The sequence below is a fragment of the Anomaloglossus baeobatrachus genome, chromosome 2 (assembly GCF_048569485.1).
Source record: "Anomaloglossus baeobatrachus isolate aAnoBae1 chromosome 2, aAnoBae1.hap1, whole genome shotgun sequence".
Classification (NCBI taxonomy): Eukaryota; Metazoa; Chordata; class Amphibia; order Anura; family Aromobatidae; genus Anomaloglossus; species Anomaloglossus baeobatrachus.
The window spans coordinates 649,184,234-649,200,694 of NC_134354.1; the positions used below are offsets into that span (position 1 = coordinate 649,184,234).

The 16,461-nt window shown below is 51.4% G+C and overlaps 1 protein-coding gene across 3 annotated transcripts in view; it reads left to right on the plus strand.

Moving 5' to 3' along the window:
- PAN2 (poly(A) specific ribonuclease subunit PAN2) overlaps nt 1-16,461 on the plus strand; it is a 152,239-nt gene that overhangs the window by 65,881 nt on the left and 69,897 nt on the right. For all 3 annotated transcript variants that reach the window (XM_075336998.1, XM_075336999.1, XM_075337000.1), the window contains 3 exons: nt 44-163; nt 1,844-1,972; nt 3,549-3,751. In XM_075336998.1, the coding sequence (XP_075193113.1) occupies nt 44-163; nt 1,844-1,972; nt 3,549-3,751 (452 nt within the window). The remainder of the gene's footprint in view (nt 1-43; nt 164-1,843; nt 1,973-3,548; nt 3,752-16,461) is intronic.

The window sequence follows — 16,461 nt, forward strand, 5'->3', positions numbered from 1 at the left end:
TTGATGACAAAGGTGTGCAACTAATTCTTTGTAACTTTCACAGGTCACCATAAAATATTCTAAGCTGGGTTTAGAAGATTTTGACTTTAAACACTACAATAAAACCTTATTTGCTGGCCTAGAGCCTCATATTCCTAACGCCTACTGCAACAGCATGATCCAGGTGAGTAGGGGGCCTGTACTGTGTGGGTGGTGGTAAATGACCAGACAAATTATGGTGGAGTGAACAAAGAACAATTATGTCTGACATCAGGAGACTGGCTTGACACATTAATAATATATATTTACATGTCGAGCTATAAGCCAGGAAATCTGACTAACATCAGGTGGGCTTTAGTGTGACATAAGTGGCACATGTTCAGTAAGTGGCTGACAGCTGCAGTAATGTTCATACTTTCCGCTCTCTACAAATCATGACAAACACTATATGTGAGGACCTAGAACACGAACGTTCTCCAGTTCATTTGAACTGATCATATAATAGCTGTGTATGTTTGTATGCATCAGTTAAATCTTTACCAATACCTATTAACCTTAACCACAAACATTGCACCTGTCAACACTGCACCTGATGTCATATGTAGGTATTCTTGATGAAAGTATTTGGACTAATTTTTTTTTTTTTTTTTTTTTGGGGCTCTCTACAGTCCTTTTGGTATTGTACAGTGTCAACAAATAGACCCATTTTAGGGTCATCTTTGGGGACTTCTATACAGTTAGTAATGTAGCGATTGGGGGTGACGCGTTCCCAGGGAACGAATCCAGAACTTCAGGTTGTAACCTCTGCATTATGGATGTGGTGTAATACTTATGATATAGAATTGTGCCTTACAGTGTAGTTCAGGGCTTCCAAGGAGAGCTCCCAGTGATCATTTCTACACTTGTCTCCTGTTGGCTTGTCGGGTCATGTAGTGGTTCAGTGCTCCCTTAAGACAAGATTCAGGTGGCTCAAGTAGCACCTGGAACAAGGTCTGAAGGGCATGTTGTAATAGTTTGGATGCCAAGCCAACATGTGTTTTATTTTGTACTTCCCTTAGGGGACTTGAATCCTTGCTTGTGCTATATACGGCAATACCACAGTATTGGTTTTTAAAAGAAAAATCCACCTCCTATGAACACTAGCCACATTCTTGCTTTCATAGATCAGTCTTGAAAGGCAGACCTCTGGCCTTTATGGCAACCTATTGGTATCCTGCGTTTGCATTTTCAGAACAGATTGGTATTTAGAGCAGTGTGCTTCCCAGTTCCCAGACCTTGCACTATGAATACCACTCAGATTGACAGGCATTTACCAGACATGGGCCGAGCTGTGCTCCGCTTGTGGCTGCTAGAGGCAGATGATGGCTGTACTATTCAGCCATCAACTGCTGGCAAATATGCAGGCTCTGCTCCTGAGCTAAAAGGAAGCAGACTTAGGCTATGTGCGCACGTTGCTTATTTGCATGCAGTTACGCTGCGATCTGCACCACAGCGTAACTGCATGCGTCCTGCGTCCCCAGCATAATGTATGAAGACTATGCAGGAGACGTGCACGCGTGGTGTCTTAGAGCGCAGCGCTTCGGCTGCTTCCCAAAGCGCGCGTTCTAAGAAGTGACATGTCACTACTTCCGTGCGCTCTGCCTGCAGTCCCCGCTCTGTCTATGGGAGGAGCTGCACTCAGAGCGCATGAAATCGGCTTTTTTTTTTTTCTCTTCACTATGGACTCTTTCTGCAGCGATTTTGAAGCGCACGTGTGCTGTTCAAATCGCTGCAGAAATTTCTGCAGGGCCAGTACGCAACGTGCACACATAGCCTTAATGTAATACATATGCAGATAATCTGATTTCCTTGCACTTCTATGTAGGTGATGTACCTTTTGGAACCTGTAAGATGCCTTGTCCAAAACCATCTCTGTCAAAAAGAGTTCTGCTTGAGTTGTGAGCTTGGATTTCTGTTCCACATGTTGGATTTGTCACGTGGAGACCCTTGCCAAGTAAGACTCTTAATGTTAAGATTGTTTTGTTTTTTATAAATACTATTGACCCTTATCTTATCAGTATTACAAAATCTTTAAATTTTCACATTTGCTACTGCGCTTCATAACAGGCTGTCACTTTGTAGGGATTCTTTCTCAGCAGTTATCACAGCCAGGTTTAGGCTGGGGCCACATGGGGACTAATGCGATCCTCGCATGACACTTGGCTCACACTGGCAGCACAGCAGGAGCAGAGTGTCACTGAGACTGAGGTCCAATCATGTGATTGGACTTCAGCTGCGGGGGATGGGCTGGCGCTGAGGAGGAGTGGGCCAGTGCTGGGGAGGGAGGGATTTCTCTCACTCTCCTCCATAGCCGGCTATTGCCATTCTCGCACTGCACTGACAGTACACCGGTGTAATGTGAGTGCAGTGCGATCTTTCACACCCATTCAAGTCTTTGGGGCGAGAGTCTCGCATTACAATCACAGCATGCTGCGATTGTTTTCTTGGTCCGATTGGGGCCGAGAAAATAATAGCTCATGGGTGCTGACACATAGGCTAGTATTGGTCCGAGTGGAATGCGAATGGAATGTTTTATCGTATTCCACTCTGTTTGCTTTTCATGCCGTGTGTCTTAGGCCTTAGTGAGTCTCACAATTCACTTCCGCCACCTCCCAGCATAATGACCTCTGCACAGGTCACAATTTTCCCCTAAATTTAAATTATTCCTCTCCAGATGGACACAAATAAGGGGGCGAAATGAGATGTTACGATTTCTGTTTTTAACTATTTGGACAAGGTAAAAACAAATGACGTGGCATTTGTGTTTTTTTTTTTTTTTTTTTTTATATTTTATTTTTATATTTTTTTTGTTTCCTTCTCCCATTGGGCCCCTTATTGCTCAAAAAATACATATGAAGTGTGCAGTTCAGCAGACTGTCGCAAACCGCTGCTGGAGTATGGATTCCTGCTGTAGGGCACACCGATATAATCTGCTATAAAGCTTCTTTGGGGGCGATTTAAATGGTCTGTTACAAGAGGTTGATTGCTGTGTATCACAACTGACATCTGCTGTTCAGCATCACACCAGGTATTTGCTGCTCCTTCAGAACAGCATAATATGGCAGAATCTGACTTCAAATTCGGGAACTACTGAATTTGCTTTTGCTGAAGTTTAGATAATACTGATTTATCTGCAACTCTGCTAGTCCTCTGTGGTGAACTACTGCTGATGTCCTCTGTTCGTGAGTTTTAGCTATACCCACTGCTTTCTGCCTATCTGTGAGGGCTAGAGACTGCAGGCAGCAAACAAGCATGCCACCCTGTGGCCAAAAGAACTAGTTTAATAATGACATGATGCATTGAGTTCCCTCCCAAGTAGGTGATCGGAGAGCAATATGCCAAATGGTTGGTGGTCCCTCATTATATGCAATGATTGAGTCTACAGATCACACCCGTGGTGTTAGGATACTAACCAATATGTCTGTTGCGCTACAAATGGGGTTATACATATTGCAGAACTGTTGGGCCAATTGACCTTTCCTTCATTAGTATGGTAATCACTTTTTTTTTTTTTTTTAACTTATGTAAAGGCTAGTAACTTTTTGCGGGCTTTCCGAACCATCCCTGAGGCAGCAGCACTGGGACTCATTTTGGCAGATTCGGATGAGGCCACAGGAAAGGTGAATCTGGGTCGTCTGATACAGAGTTGGTGTCGCTTTCTTTTAACTCAACTTCACCAAGAAACCCAAGAGCTGGAAGGTCCACAAGCTTATCGTGGTGTTGGGAGCACCAGGTAAACTAGATTTTCTGTTTCACTGCTCTTTTGCTGTGACCCATGGGCATTTTAATTGGGTCTGTCCTCATGGGCAGCAATCAGGTAGGGGTTGAAGAAATCCATAGTTGAAATTGTTTGGTAATGAGTTCTAAGTGCAGTGTGATGGACCCTGTGCTTACTGCTCTCCTGCTTTTCTTCACTATGCACCACCCCAGGGCCGGCCTCCTGTCTGAGAAGTTACAAATCTAAGTGACCTGTCAGACAGGAGGCTGGCATGGAAAAGAGAACCAGGAGAGCTGAAAATGCAGTTGGGTTGAGCACTGCATTTGCAACTCGCTAAGGCCCTGTCCACACTAGACATTTTTGCTGCTTTTTGTTTGCGGCGTATTTTACCGCGTTTTGTGCAAGAAACGCTGTGACATTGCTTCCCCAGCAAGGTCTATGGGTTTTCAGAAGTGCTGTCAGCACACAGCGTTTTTGTAGCTGCATTTTTGTGGTGACCACAAACGCAGCATGTCAATAATTTCTGCGGTTTTCACTCACTGAATGCAGTGCACAAACGCCGCTAAAAAGTGCGTGTTTGTGCATTTTTTGCGGTAAACGCAGCGTGAAAACGCCTAGTGTGCACATAGCCTAAGATTTTAAATTTTAATTATAGATTTCTCTAAAAGCAAAATGTTTTGTTAAAGATGGGTAGGGATTCAAACAGCTTTGTGTCTTTACAAACATGCCATTAGTCTGAGGTATAAAATCCTGCTGACAAACTGTTTAAACTTGAGCATGTGGATTTGCCACTCAGTACTGTGGTAAATTAAGGAAGCTCGTCTTGGAGGTATAAGGCTGCGTGCCCACCCTACATCTTTGCTGGGATGCATTTTTAATTTTTTTTTTATTTTTATGCAGGGTTAAAATCTGCAAAAAGTCTGAGAATCCTGAATAGCTGTGCACATGTGCCAGTGTTTTTTTTTTTATTTTTTTTTTTTTTTTTTTAACCCCACCACCTCCTGCATCTGCAGTGGATTATAAATCTGTCAGTGCTGCACTTGCAACGCTGACACTTCGCCTCACACACCATGCATCCGGCATGGTGTGAGGCGATCCATTCCGTAGCTCTGTAACCTGGGGTATTGTGTAATGAGATCGCATTACAGGGACCCGACTTTCCATGGTGATTTCTCTGCCTGCTTAATGCTGTGGTGACTAATGATTGCAGCATTTAGGGGGGTTAAACTGCCGGGATCAGCTTGGGCACCACTCCTGGCAGTGAGAGCCGGGTTCCACCTAAAAGATCAGCCGGGGGTACAGTACAGAAATTCCTGCGATTTACCATGGTGTTAAAACTGAGCGCATAAAAACAAACAAAAAAAAAATGCAATAAATGTGTGGTTTTTTTTTTTTCTTTCAAAAACATGCAGTTTCTTTGACGCCTCATTGGGGGACACAGGACCATGGGTGTTATGCTGCTTATCCATAGGAGGACACTAAGATGCATAGATGTTAGCTCCTCCCCTGCAGTATACACCCCCTGGCCCAGCCAGGCTACTTCAGTTTTAGCTTAGTGTCTATAGGAGGCACATTTCTGCAGACTACTGCAGCAAGAATTTTTTGTTTTTAGAGGGTGACTGTTCCTTCGGGGACAGATTTCCCAAAACCATCAACAGGCGGGAACGCAGAGTGTTGCCTCCCCGTACCCCCTCCTGCGACGCTGGATCCTGGGCTGTTACTCACTGGACGACAGGTCTCATGGCACTGATTTTCCAGAGCCCAGAGCAGATGAAAACTTCCACAGTCCCTTTTGCAGGCTCTGAGTTGATACACGTTCTGCACAAAGTGTGACCAGGCATCAGACTGCCATCTCCACAGGAGCTGAGGTGAGATCCTTCTGTTTTTTTTTTTTTTTTTCTCCAGAGCAGATGAAAAACTTCCTCAGTCCCTCTGGCAGTCTGAGTTGATACACATTCTGTGACCGGGCACAGCAGGCGTCAGAATCTGCACACTGGCTCCCTGACAGGAAATTGGAGCAAAGGTCACACTGACTGGATGCATATGGGCTGTGATTGCAGACTCCTGCATAGCATTCCACCTGTGGCGGGGGGAGGGGAGAGCTCCCAGGACTCAGTGCAGCTGTGGTAGACTTATAGAGGTTTTTCTGTCCACCATTATTGTGCAGGGCTAGAAGAGGGAAGGGGAGTCCCCACTTTTTTATTTTTTTTTTTTTATATTTTCTCATGTTTTCTTGTCAGAGCTAAGCCCTGTCCCCCCTCCAACACTCGATAAGCCACACCCCCCTCACACAGAATCTGCAGAGCATTGCTCCCTCTTGTTGTGATCAGAGCCTGTGGGCGTCTCTCTGAGCTGGCTTCCTCCTTCCCAGAACTGGGACGCAGGAGGAAGGGGGGGGGGGGTCATCAGGGTTCTGGGTGACTTATAGCCTCACTTGCATATTAGCTCTGCAGAGCATTGCTCCCTCATTACAATCAGTTTGTGGCTCATCAGCCAGGGGCTGCAGTCACAGGTTTTATGCCCTGCACAACTACAGCAACAACTATAAGACGCTGAGCTACTAGGGGATGATGGCACCTCTTCCTTCTGTGAGTCCGGTGCCCCTGTAGCTTAATGGAGCCGGAGGAAGGGGAATGATGTTTGTACCGGGATGATTCCTTGGTTTCAACCTCCCCGAGCGATCAAGCTGCGATGGACTCGCTTATTGCAGCAATCTACCAAAACTCTGCATGTGGAAGATCTCCCATCCACTACTACTGACCCTGCGGTCTCCTTTTAAAAGGGTGAAGAAACCTCAAAAAAAAAAAGTTGCCGCCGCTTCGGTATCCGTAAACTCATGGAGTCCCAGTACCCCTTTGGCTTAGCTGTCTCTAAGGGCTGGGCTGATCCAGCCTTGGTGGACCCTCACCCGGCTTCCGCCTGCCTGAAGGACCACTCCTGTCTTTTTTTACTTGATGGATCCTCCTTCAAGGACCCGACAGACAAGTGGAGCAGCTCGATCGCTCTGCCTCGAGGCCGCAGGTCCCTCTCCCCTTCCGTGTGGGTCGCACAGGCACCAGAACTACCAGTTTCCCTCAGACCCTCACAGATGTAACAGTTGACATTGCTGCTGCGGCAGAGTACCTCATACAGGCCTCCCTCGGCGCTGCTACCTAAGCAGTTATTGCCGCCTCAAATACGATAGCCATCCGTAAGGCCCTCTGGTTCTGATATTGGAGAGCAGACTCTGTCTCTAAGAAGCCTCTCACAGTACTCCTTTCCAGACCGATGGTTTGCCGATCATCTGGACAGGCTTTTTTTTTTTTTTGTCTGACGCCATGGGAGGAAAAGAGTACCTCCCTCCCCCAACTCTAGCCCAGGATATTTTTTACTAGACACGCAGGGCTCGACCTGCTAAGCCCTCCCCGAGTCCACCTCGTCCTGGCAGTCTAGACAAAGACCGAGGAGTCTCGTCCTCCTCCATCTGGGCCGCTGCCTCAGACCACAAATAGGTGTGATACCTTGTGTCTTCCGGTTACCCCATTGAATTCTGGACCCGATCCCCTGGTCAGTCTTTTCTCTCAAACCCTCCCAAAGGCTCCAAAACACCACAAGGCCTTCTCAGCAATCCACTCCCTCTAAACGGCGGGGGTGATGGTACCTGTTCCGGACGTCGAGAGGTTCAAGGCCTTCTATTCCAACCTCTCGTGGTCCCCAAAAGAGGACGGGTCAATTCGTCCCATCCTGGACCTATAACACCTGAGCAAACGTGCACATAAGGAGATTCAGAATGGACTTCCTAGGGTCCATTATTACCTTTATGGTCGAAGGAGAATTCCTTGCCTCACTAGCTATCAGGGACTCGTACCTGCACATGCCCATCGCTCTAGCTCACCAAAAGTTCCTCCGCTTCGCGGTTCAGGACTTATTTTCATTTGTGGCCCTACCCTCGGCTCTGCCACAGCACCAAGGGTCTTAACTAAGGTCATGGCGGCCGCCATGAGTGCCCTTCACGCCAAGAGTGGCTGTTCTGCCTTGCTTGGATGACCTCCTCATCAAGGGCTCAACCAGCGTGCAGATCTCTGTGGGCACCCTATCCCGCTTAGGGCGGCTTCTGACTCCAGTCAAATCATCCCCGGTCCCGTCAAAATACGTCACCTCCCAGGGCATGTCCCTGGACACCCTTCGGGGCTTGATATTTCTCCCTCAAGAGAAGACGACCGCTCTACAACAAGCGGTACCCTGCCCTCTACGTACGCCTCTCGCTCCATATGATTCAGTATGAGAGTGCTAGGTAGGATAGCGGCAGCTATAGAGGCAGTGCTGCTCTCTTGGCCACACCACCGCCCACTGCAGCTTGCGCTTCTAGCTGCCTGGGACAAGAGCCCCTTTCTTTGTCGCTCCATTGGGAGACCCAGACAATTGGGTGTATAGCTTCTGCCTCCGGAGGCCACACAAAGTATTACACTTTAAAAAGTGTAACCCCTCCCCTCTGCCTATACACCCTCCCATGGATCACGGGCTCCTCAGTTTTATGCTTTGTGTGGAAGGAGGCACACATCCACTCATGCATTCTCATATTAGTTATGTCGGTTGGAAGAAAAGAGGGCCCCCACGGGGCCCCCGGCATGTTCCCTTCTCACCCCACTACGTCGGCGGTGTTGAGGTACCCATTGCGGGTACAAAGGCCAGAGCCTCATGCCGTCTCCTTCACCATCCCTTAGCGGCTCTGGGAGAAGTGGGATCCTGAACGGTCATCCAGTTGCTGGGACCGTGCTCCCTCCTCAGCCCCTGTGGGAATCTGCCGGACCGGAGTCTATTCAACCTCAGGGACCGGGCCCTGCAACTCTAAGGTACTCTGTCCCCATTGGGGAACGTGCAGGAGCGCACCTTCTTCCCGGACGCTGCGGCAGCTGCTGCATTGAGAAGACCGGCGGACTTCCGCGCCGACCGTGCCTGCTTGTCGGGCGCGGTCTCAAATTTAGTCCCCGGCTTCATCGCGGCCTAGTCGCAAAAATCCCGCCCCCGGGCCTGCCTGTCAGGGGTAAGGGCGGGACTGCCGACCTGACGTCGGATGTGAGGGCTGGAGCATCCTGCATGTTTCCTCCCCCCTCACTGATCACTGTGGGGACCCCAGATTCCCGCACTTTCCTGGCGCCGCCCACGGCTCCACTCCTCCCCTGAGATCTCCGGCAGCCATTTTTTGGGCATTCTGCCGGTGGAGGATTCTCAGGAACAGCTCTGCAGCTCCAGGGGACCTAAAGCTGGGAATCTGGAGGCACACACTCCGCTTGTTAGCGGTCGGTAAGCCACACCGGTCACCCGGTGCTGGTCCCCCCTAGGGTGCCGGAATAGATACGTATTTATATATATTTCTGTTCGGTCGGGCTGTATACCCTGTTTTTGCCCATATACCCTCAGTGATCATTCTCCTAGGAGACAACAGCATGTCGTCCACAAGGAGCAAAGCTGTTAAGGCACAGGGGTTTTTTGCGGCCTGTACCTCTTGTGGGGCTATGTTACCTGCGGGTTCCACCTACCCTCACTGTGAGCAATGCTTGACCCCTGTTTCACTTGCTCAGCCGGAGCCTCGGTCACTAGTGGACCCCTCGGCTCAGGTAGACCCCCCCCCCCCCCTGCTCCCCCTGTCCAGGCGGCAGGGACAGAGTTCTCCTCTTTTGCTGAGAAACTCTGAGTCACTTTCACAATCCATGGCTCAGTCTATGGACAAATGGTCTGCCAAGCTGCTAGAAGCTTTGCAGTCCAGACCGGTCCTTACACAGGCCCCGGCCCCTGTTGGATCGTCACCTCCAGGCCCCTCTCGGTCCGAGCCGCAGTGCGCTCCCAGGTTGGGCCCTAGGTCCCACGAGGAGGACTCCTGCCAGGACCACAGTCCTAGACAGGCTAAGCGGGCTCGCTGGGAATCTTCCCCGACTTCTTCACGCTGCTCGGGTTCCCAGCTTGAGGACTCTCTGGAGGACGAGGCGGACGTCGCAGCTCAGGGTTCTGACCCTGACGTCGCCCTTAACCTCGATACACCTGAGGGGGACGCATTAGTGAATGATCTTATCTTGTCCATCAACCAGGTGTTGGATCTCTCTCCCCCGCCTCCTACTGTGGAGTAGTCGGCGTCTCAGCAGGAGAAACACCAGTTTCTGTTCCCCAAACGTACACTTAGTGCGTTCTTCGAACACTCTAACTTAAGAGACGCTGTCCAGAAACCCAGAGCGGTTCCGGACAAGCGCTTTACTAAGCACCTCACTGACACGCATTACCCCTTCCCCGCTGAAGTCGTTAAGGGGTGGGCTCAATGTCCCAAGGTGGATCCTCCAGTCTCTAGATTGGCGGCTAGATTTGTGGTATCGGTGGCAGATGGCTCATCGCTAAAGGACGCCACTGACAGGCAGAGCTCCTGGTGAAGTCCATCTATGAGGCCACGGGCGCGTCTTTTGCCCCGGCCTTTGCAGCCGTGTGGGCACTCCAAGCTATCTCGGCTTGTCTGGCTGAGATTAATGCTGTCGCACGTAATTCTGCTCCGCAAGTTGCGTCTTTGACTTCTCAAGCGTCAGCTTTTTCTTCCTACGCCATGAACGCAGTCCTAGACTCGGCTAGCCGTACAGCTGTGGCATCCGCTAACTCTGTGGCAGTCCGCAGGGCCATGTGGCTGCGCGAATGGAAGGCAGACTCGGCCTCCAAGAGGTTCTTAACCGGTTTGCCGTCTGCTGGCGAACGCTTGTTTGGCGAACGATTGGATAAGATTATTAAGGAATCCAAGGGAAAGGACTCCTCCTTACCCCAGTCCAGACCTAAGAGACCTCAACGGAAAATACAATCGAGGTTTCGGTCCTTTCGTCCCTCCGCCAAGCCCCAATCCTCTTCGTCCAGCAGGCGGGAGAAAGGCCAGAGGAACTCCTATGCGTGGCGGTCCAAGTCACGCCCCCAAAAGGCCGCAGGAGGCACTGCCTCCAAGGCGGCCTCCTCATGACTCTCGGCATCCCCTAACCGCATCCTCGGTCGGTGGCAGGCTCTCCCGCTTTGGCGACGCCTGGTGGCCACATGTTCAAGACCGATGGGTGAGAGTCATTCTGTCTCACGGTTACAGGATAGAGTTCAGCTCCCGTCCTGCGGCTCGTGTCTTCAGAACCTCTCCGCCCCCCGCTCAGGCCGACGCACTTTTTCAGGCGGTGGACGCTCTGAAGACAGGAGTTGTGACCCCCGTTCCCCTTCAGGAACGTGGTCGCGGCTTTTACTCCAACTTGTTCGTGGTGCCAAAAGACGGATCATTCCGTCCCGTTCTGGACCTCAAACTGCTCAACAGACACGTGAGAACCAGATGGTTTCGGATGGAATCTCTCCGCTCGGTCATCGCCTCGATGTCACAAGGAGACTTCCTAGCATCGATCGACATCAAGGATGCTTATCTCCACGTGCCGATCGCACCCGAACATCAGCGCTTCTTGCGTTTCGCCATCAGGGACGAACACCTTCAGTTCGTGGCATTGCCTTTCGGCCTGGCGACAGCCCCACGGGTTTTCACCAAAGTCATGGCATCCGTCGTGGCGGTCCTACACTCTCAGGGCCACTCGGTGATTCCCTACCTAGACGATCTCCTAGTCAGGGCCCCTTCTCGGGTGGCGTGTCAACACAGCCTTACAGTCGCTCTGACGACTCTCCAGCAGTTCGGGTGGATCATCAACTTCCCAAAATCCAAGTTGACACCGACCCAATCACTAACTTACCTAGGGATGGAGTTTCATACAGTCAGCGGTACTCAAGCTACCGCGAGACAATCACTTCTTCGGCGTCAGTCACACCCCTTAAGGCGCCTCATGCACTTCCTGGGGAAGATGGTGGCAGCGATGGAGGCAGTGCCATTCGCGCAATTCCATCTACGGCAGCTCCAATGGGACATTCTCCGCAAATGGGACAGGAGGTCGGCTTCCCTCGACAGGAACGTCTCTTTCCCTTGCAACCAAGACGTCACTTCAGTGGTGGCTCCTTCCCAATTCTCTATCGCAGGGAAAAATCCTTCCTACCCCCAACCTGGGCTGTGGGCACCACGGATGCGAGCCTGTCAGGGTGGGGAGCGGTTTTTCTCCACCACAGGGCTCAGGGAACCTGGACTCCGGTAGAGTCCTCCCTTCAGATCAATGTTCTGGAAATAAGGGCAGTGTATAGCCCTATTGGCTTTTCAGCGGTGGCTGGAGGGCAGGCAGATCCGTATCCAGTCGGACAACGCCACTGCCGTCGCATACATCAACCACCAAGGCGGCACTCGCAGTCGTCAAGCCTTCCAGGAAGTCCGGCAGATTCTGCAGTGGGTGGAAGCCACAGCCTCCACCATCTCCGCAGTTCACATCCCGGGCGTAGAAAACTGGGAAGCAGATTTTCTCAGTCGTCAGGGCATGGATGCGGGGGAATGGTCTCTGCACCCAGTAGTGTTTCGAGAGATCTGTCGCCGCTGGGGAACGCCAGACGTCGATCTCATGGCGTCACGGCACAACAACAAAGTCCCGGCATTCATGGCACGGTCTCAGGATCACAGAGCTCTGGCGGCGGACGTGTTAGTTCAGGACTGGTCGCAGTTTCGACTGCCTTGTGTTTCCTCCTCTGGCGATGCTGCCCAGAGTGTTGCGCAAGATCAGGTCCGACTGCCGTCGCGCCATTCTCGTCGCTCCAGACTGGCCGAGGCGGTCGTGGTACCCGGATCTGTGGCATCTCACGGTGGGTCAGCCGTGGGCGCTTCCAGACCGCCCAGACTTGCTGTCACAAGGGCCATTTTTCCATCTGAATTCTGTGGCCCTCAACCTGACTGTGTGGCCATTGAGTCCTGGCTCCTAGCGTCTTCAGGGTTATCTCAGGATGTCATTGCCACCATGAGACAGGCCAGGAAGCCAACGTCCACCAAGATCTATTACAGGTCTTGGCAAATCTTCTTATCCTGGTGCTCTGATAACGTTTTTTCTCCATGGCCGTTTGCCTTACCCACTTTTTCTTTCATTCCTCCAATCCGGAATGGACAAGGGTTTGTCACTCGGCTCTCTCAAGGGCCAAGTATCGGCGCTCTCCGTATTTTTTCAAAAGCGTCTAGCCAGGCTTCCTCAGGTCCGCACGTTCCTGCAGGGAGTTTGCCACATAGTCCCACCTTACAAGCGTCCGCTGGAACCCTGGGATCTTAACAGGGTGCTAACGGCTCTTCAGAAACCACCTTTCGAGCCGCTGCGTGATGTCTCTTTATCACGTCTTTCGCAAAAGGTGGCCTTTCTAGTGGCAATTACATCACTCCGGAGAGTGTCTGAGCTTGCAGCGCTATCATGCAAAGCCCCCTTCCTGGTGTTTCACCAGGATAAGGTGGTTCTGCGTCCGGTTCCGGAATTTCTCCCTAAGGTGGTATCCCCTTTTCATCTCAATCAGGATATCTCCTTACCTTCATTTTGCCCTAATCTAATTCACCAATGTGAAAAGGATTTGCACTCTTTGGATCTGGTGAGAGCACTCCGGCTCTGTGTCTCGCACGGCGCCCCTGCGTCGTTCAGATGCGCTCTTTGTCCTTGTCGCTGGCCAGCGTAAGGGTTCTCAGGCTTCCAAGTCAACCTTCGCTCGGTGGATCAAGGAACCGATTCTCGAAGCCTACCGCTCTTCTGGGCTTCTGCTTCCTTCAGGGCTGAAAGCCCATTCTACCAGAGCCGTGGGTGCGTCCTGGGCATTGCGGCATCGGGCTACGGCTCAGCAGGTGTCAGGCAGCGACGTGGTCTAGTCTGCACACTTTCACGAAACACTATCGAGTGCATACCTATGCTTCGGCAGACGCCAGTCTAGGTAGGCGAGTCCTTCAGGCGGCGGTTGCCCACCTGTAAGAGGGCCGTTTCGGCTCTTGTTATTGAGGTATTCTTTACCCACCCAGGGACTGCTTTTGGACGTCCCAATTGTCTGGGTCTCCCAATGGCGCGACAAAGGGAATTTTGTTTACTTACCGTAAATTCCTTTTCTTCTAGCTCCTATTGGGAGACCCAGCACCCGCCCCTGTTCCCTTCGGGCTGGTTGTTCTTTTGTGTACACATGTTGTTCATGTTGAATTGTTCTTTTGGTTCATGGTTCAGTTCTCCGAACATCCTTCGGATTGAATTTACCCTATACCAATTCATAAGTCTTCTCCTTCCTGCTTTTCCACCAAAACTGAGGAGCCTGTGATCCACGGGAGGGTGTATAGGCAGAGGGGAGGGCTTACACTTTTTAAAGTGTAATACTTTGTGTGGCCTCCGGAGGCAGAAGCTATACACCCAATTGTCTGGGTCTCCCAATAGGAGCTAGAAGAAAAGGAATTTATGGTAAGTAAACAAAATTCCCTTCTTTCCTTGGACGAACTTTTCCCCTGACACCTTCAGTCAGGTATGCGCTTTGCTGGTGGCTTCAGTCCTCTTCCCTATCGAGAAGGAGTTTTTCTCCCCCAAGTGGACTGGCTACTCCTGACCACGGACGCCAGCCTCTTAGTCTGGGGAGCAGCGTACTGGCTCCACACTGCTTCGGGACGTTGGACACCCCAGGAGTCTTCCCTTCCCAGAAATCATCCTGAAAATCAGCGTGATCTTCTCGCACTCAGGTCATTCCCGCCTTCTGCTAGCAGGTCGTTTGATTCGGGTCCAATTTGACAATGCAACAGCTGTGGCTCTCTGTGGATCTCGAGGTTCTCAGGTTCCTCACCTGGGCCGAATCGATGGGGGTCTGTGTTTTCAGCGTTACACATACCGGGAGTAGAGAACTGGGCGGCGGACCTTCTAAGTCACCAAGGCCTGGCTGCCGGAGAGTGGTTTCTCCACCCAGAAATGTTCCCACACATCTGCACTCGCTGGGGTACACCAGACGTGGATCTAATGGCCTCAAGGTTGAACGCAAAGGTACCCGCGTTCTTAGCCAGGTCACATGATCCACAGTCCATTCGCGCGGATGCTCTAGTCTCCTGAAGTCGTTTCAGTCTGCCTTACATGTTTTTCGCCTCTGCCCCTGCTGCCGCGAGTAATCAGGAAGATCAAGGCAGGAGTCCCAGTGATACGAATAGCACCTGACTAGCCCAGGTGCGCCTGGTATGCTGAATTAGTACAATTGCTCATGGCGCCTCGTAAGCATCCCAGACCTGCTGACCCGAGGGCCCATTTCCCATCAGAACTCCAGAGCCCTGAAGCTGACTGCCTGGCCATTGAGACCTGGACTTTAACAAGAGCGAGATTCTCTCCTGCGATCATCTCCACCATGTACAGTGCCCGAAAGCTGGCCTTCATCCCGTTTTTACCACCGTACGTGGAAAACTTTCCTTTCCCAGTGCAGGGAATGTAATGTCCAACCTATGCCTCTGGCGATCCCCAGAATTCTTTATTTTTATTTTTGCAGTCAGGTTGCAAAAGGGGTTGGCCCTCAGCTCCCTTAAGGGGCAGGTTTCATCTCTCTCAATATTCTATCAATAACGCCTAGCTTGCAATCCGCAAGTTAAGACTTTCCTTAAGGGCGTTTCCCATCTACTTTCCCTGTAAAAACGGTCGCTGGACCCATGGGACCTCAATCTTGTTTTGGACGGTATCCAGAGGTCCCCCTTTGAACCTCTTAAGGAATCTTCTCTTGCTCTTCTCTCCTGGAAGGTAACATTCTTAGTGGCAATTACGTCCATCAGACAAGTTTCGTAACTAACAGCACTCTCTTGCCGCGAACCCTTTCTGATCTTTCATCAGGGCAAGGTGGTTCTACGCCCCCTTCCGGATTTTCTTCCGAAGGTTACTTCCTCGTTTCATATGAACAAGGACATTGTTCTGCCTTTTCTTTTTCGCTCCTAATTGGGAGACCCAGACAGTGGGTGTATAGCTACTGCCTCTGGAGGCCGCACAAAGAACTACACTTAAAAGTGTAAGGCCCCTCCCCTTCTGGCTATACACCCTCCCGTAGGAGTACGGATTCCTCAGTTTTAGCTTTGTGCGCAAGGAGGTCAGACACGCACGCATAGCTCCATTGTTTTTAGTCAGCAGCAGCTGCTGACTATGTCGGATGGAAGAAAAGAGGGTCTATACAGACTCCCAGCATGCTCCCTTCTCACCCCACTTATGTCGGAGGTGTTTGTAAGGTTGAGGTACCCATTGCGGGTACGGCGGCAGGAGCCCACATGCTGATTCCTTCCCCATCCCTTTTTACAGGGCTCTGGGTGAAGTGGGATTTACCGGTCTCCAGGCACTGAGACCGTGCTCCATCTACAGCCCCTGGAGAAGATGCTGGATGGAGCGGAGTACATCAGGGACATGGCCCTGCTCCTTAAGGTACTCTGTGTCCCCGTGCATTTGGCGCTCACACCGCAGCATGCTGGGTGTTGTAGTGCGCCGGGGGACATCAGCGCTGCGGCGCCTGTGCCATGGCCTCATTCAGCTTAGCTGAAGCAGGCACACTTATGGGAATCGGCCGCGCCGGCCGCTGGGGCTGCGGCACGGCTGGCACTTGTAGTGCGCCGGGGACTTCAGCGCGGCCTGCGCTTTTACGGCGGCCGCGCTGATAACTACAGTCCCCGGCTTTTGCGGCCTGCTTCCGTTCGTTCCCGCCCCCAGACCTGCCAGTCAGGAGAGGGGCGGGACGCTGCCCACGTCTAGGACTCGGTCGCGCCGGCCGCTGGAACAGCGGCGCGGCTGGCACTTGTAGTGCGCCGGGGACTTCAGCGCGGCCCGCGCTTTTACGGCGGCCGCGCTGATAACTCGAGTCCCCGGCTTTTGCGGCCT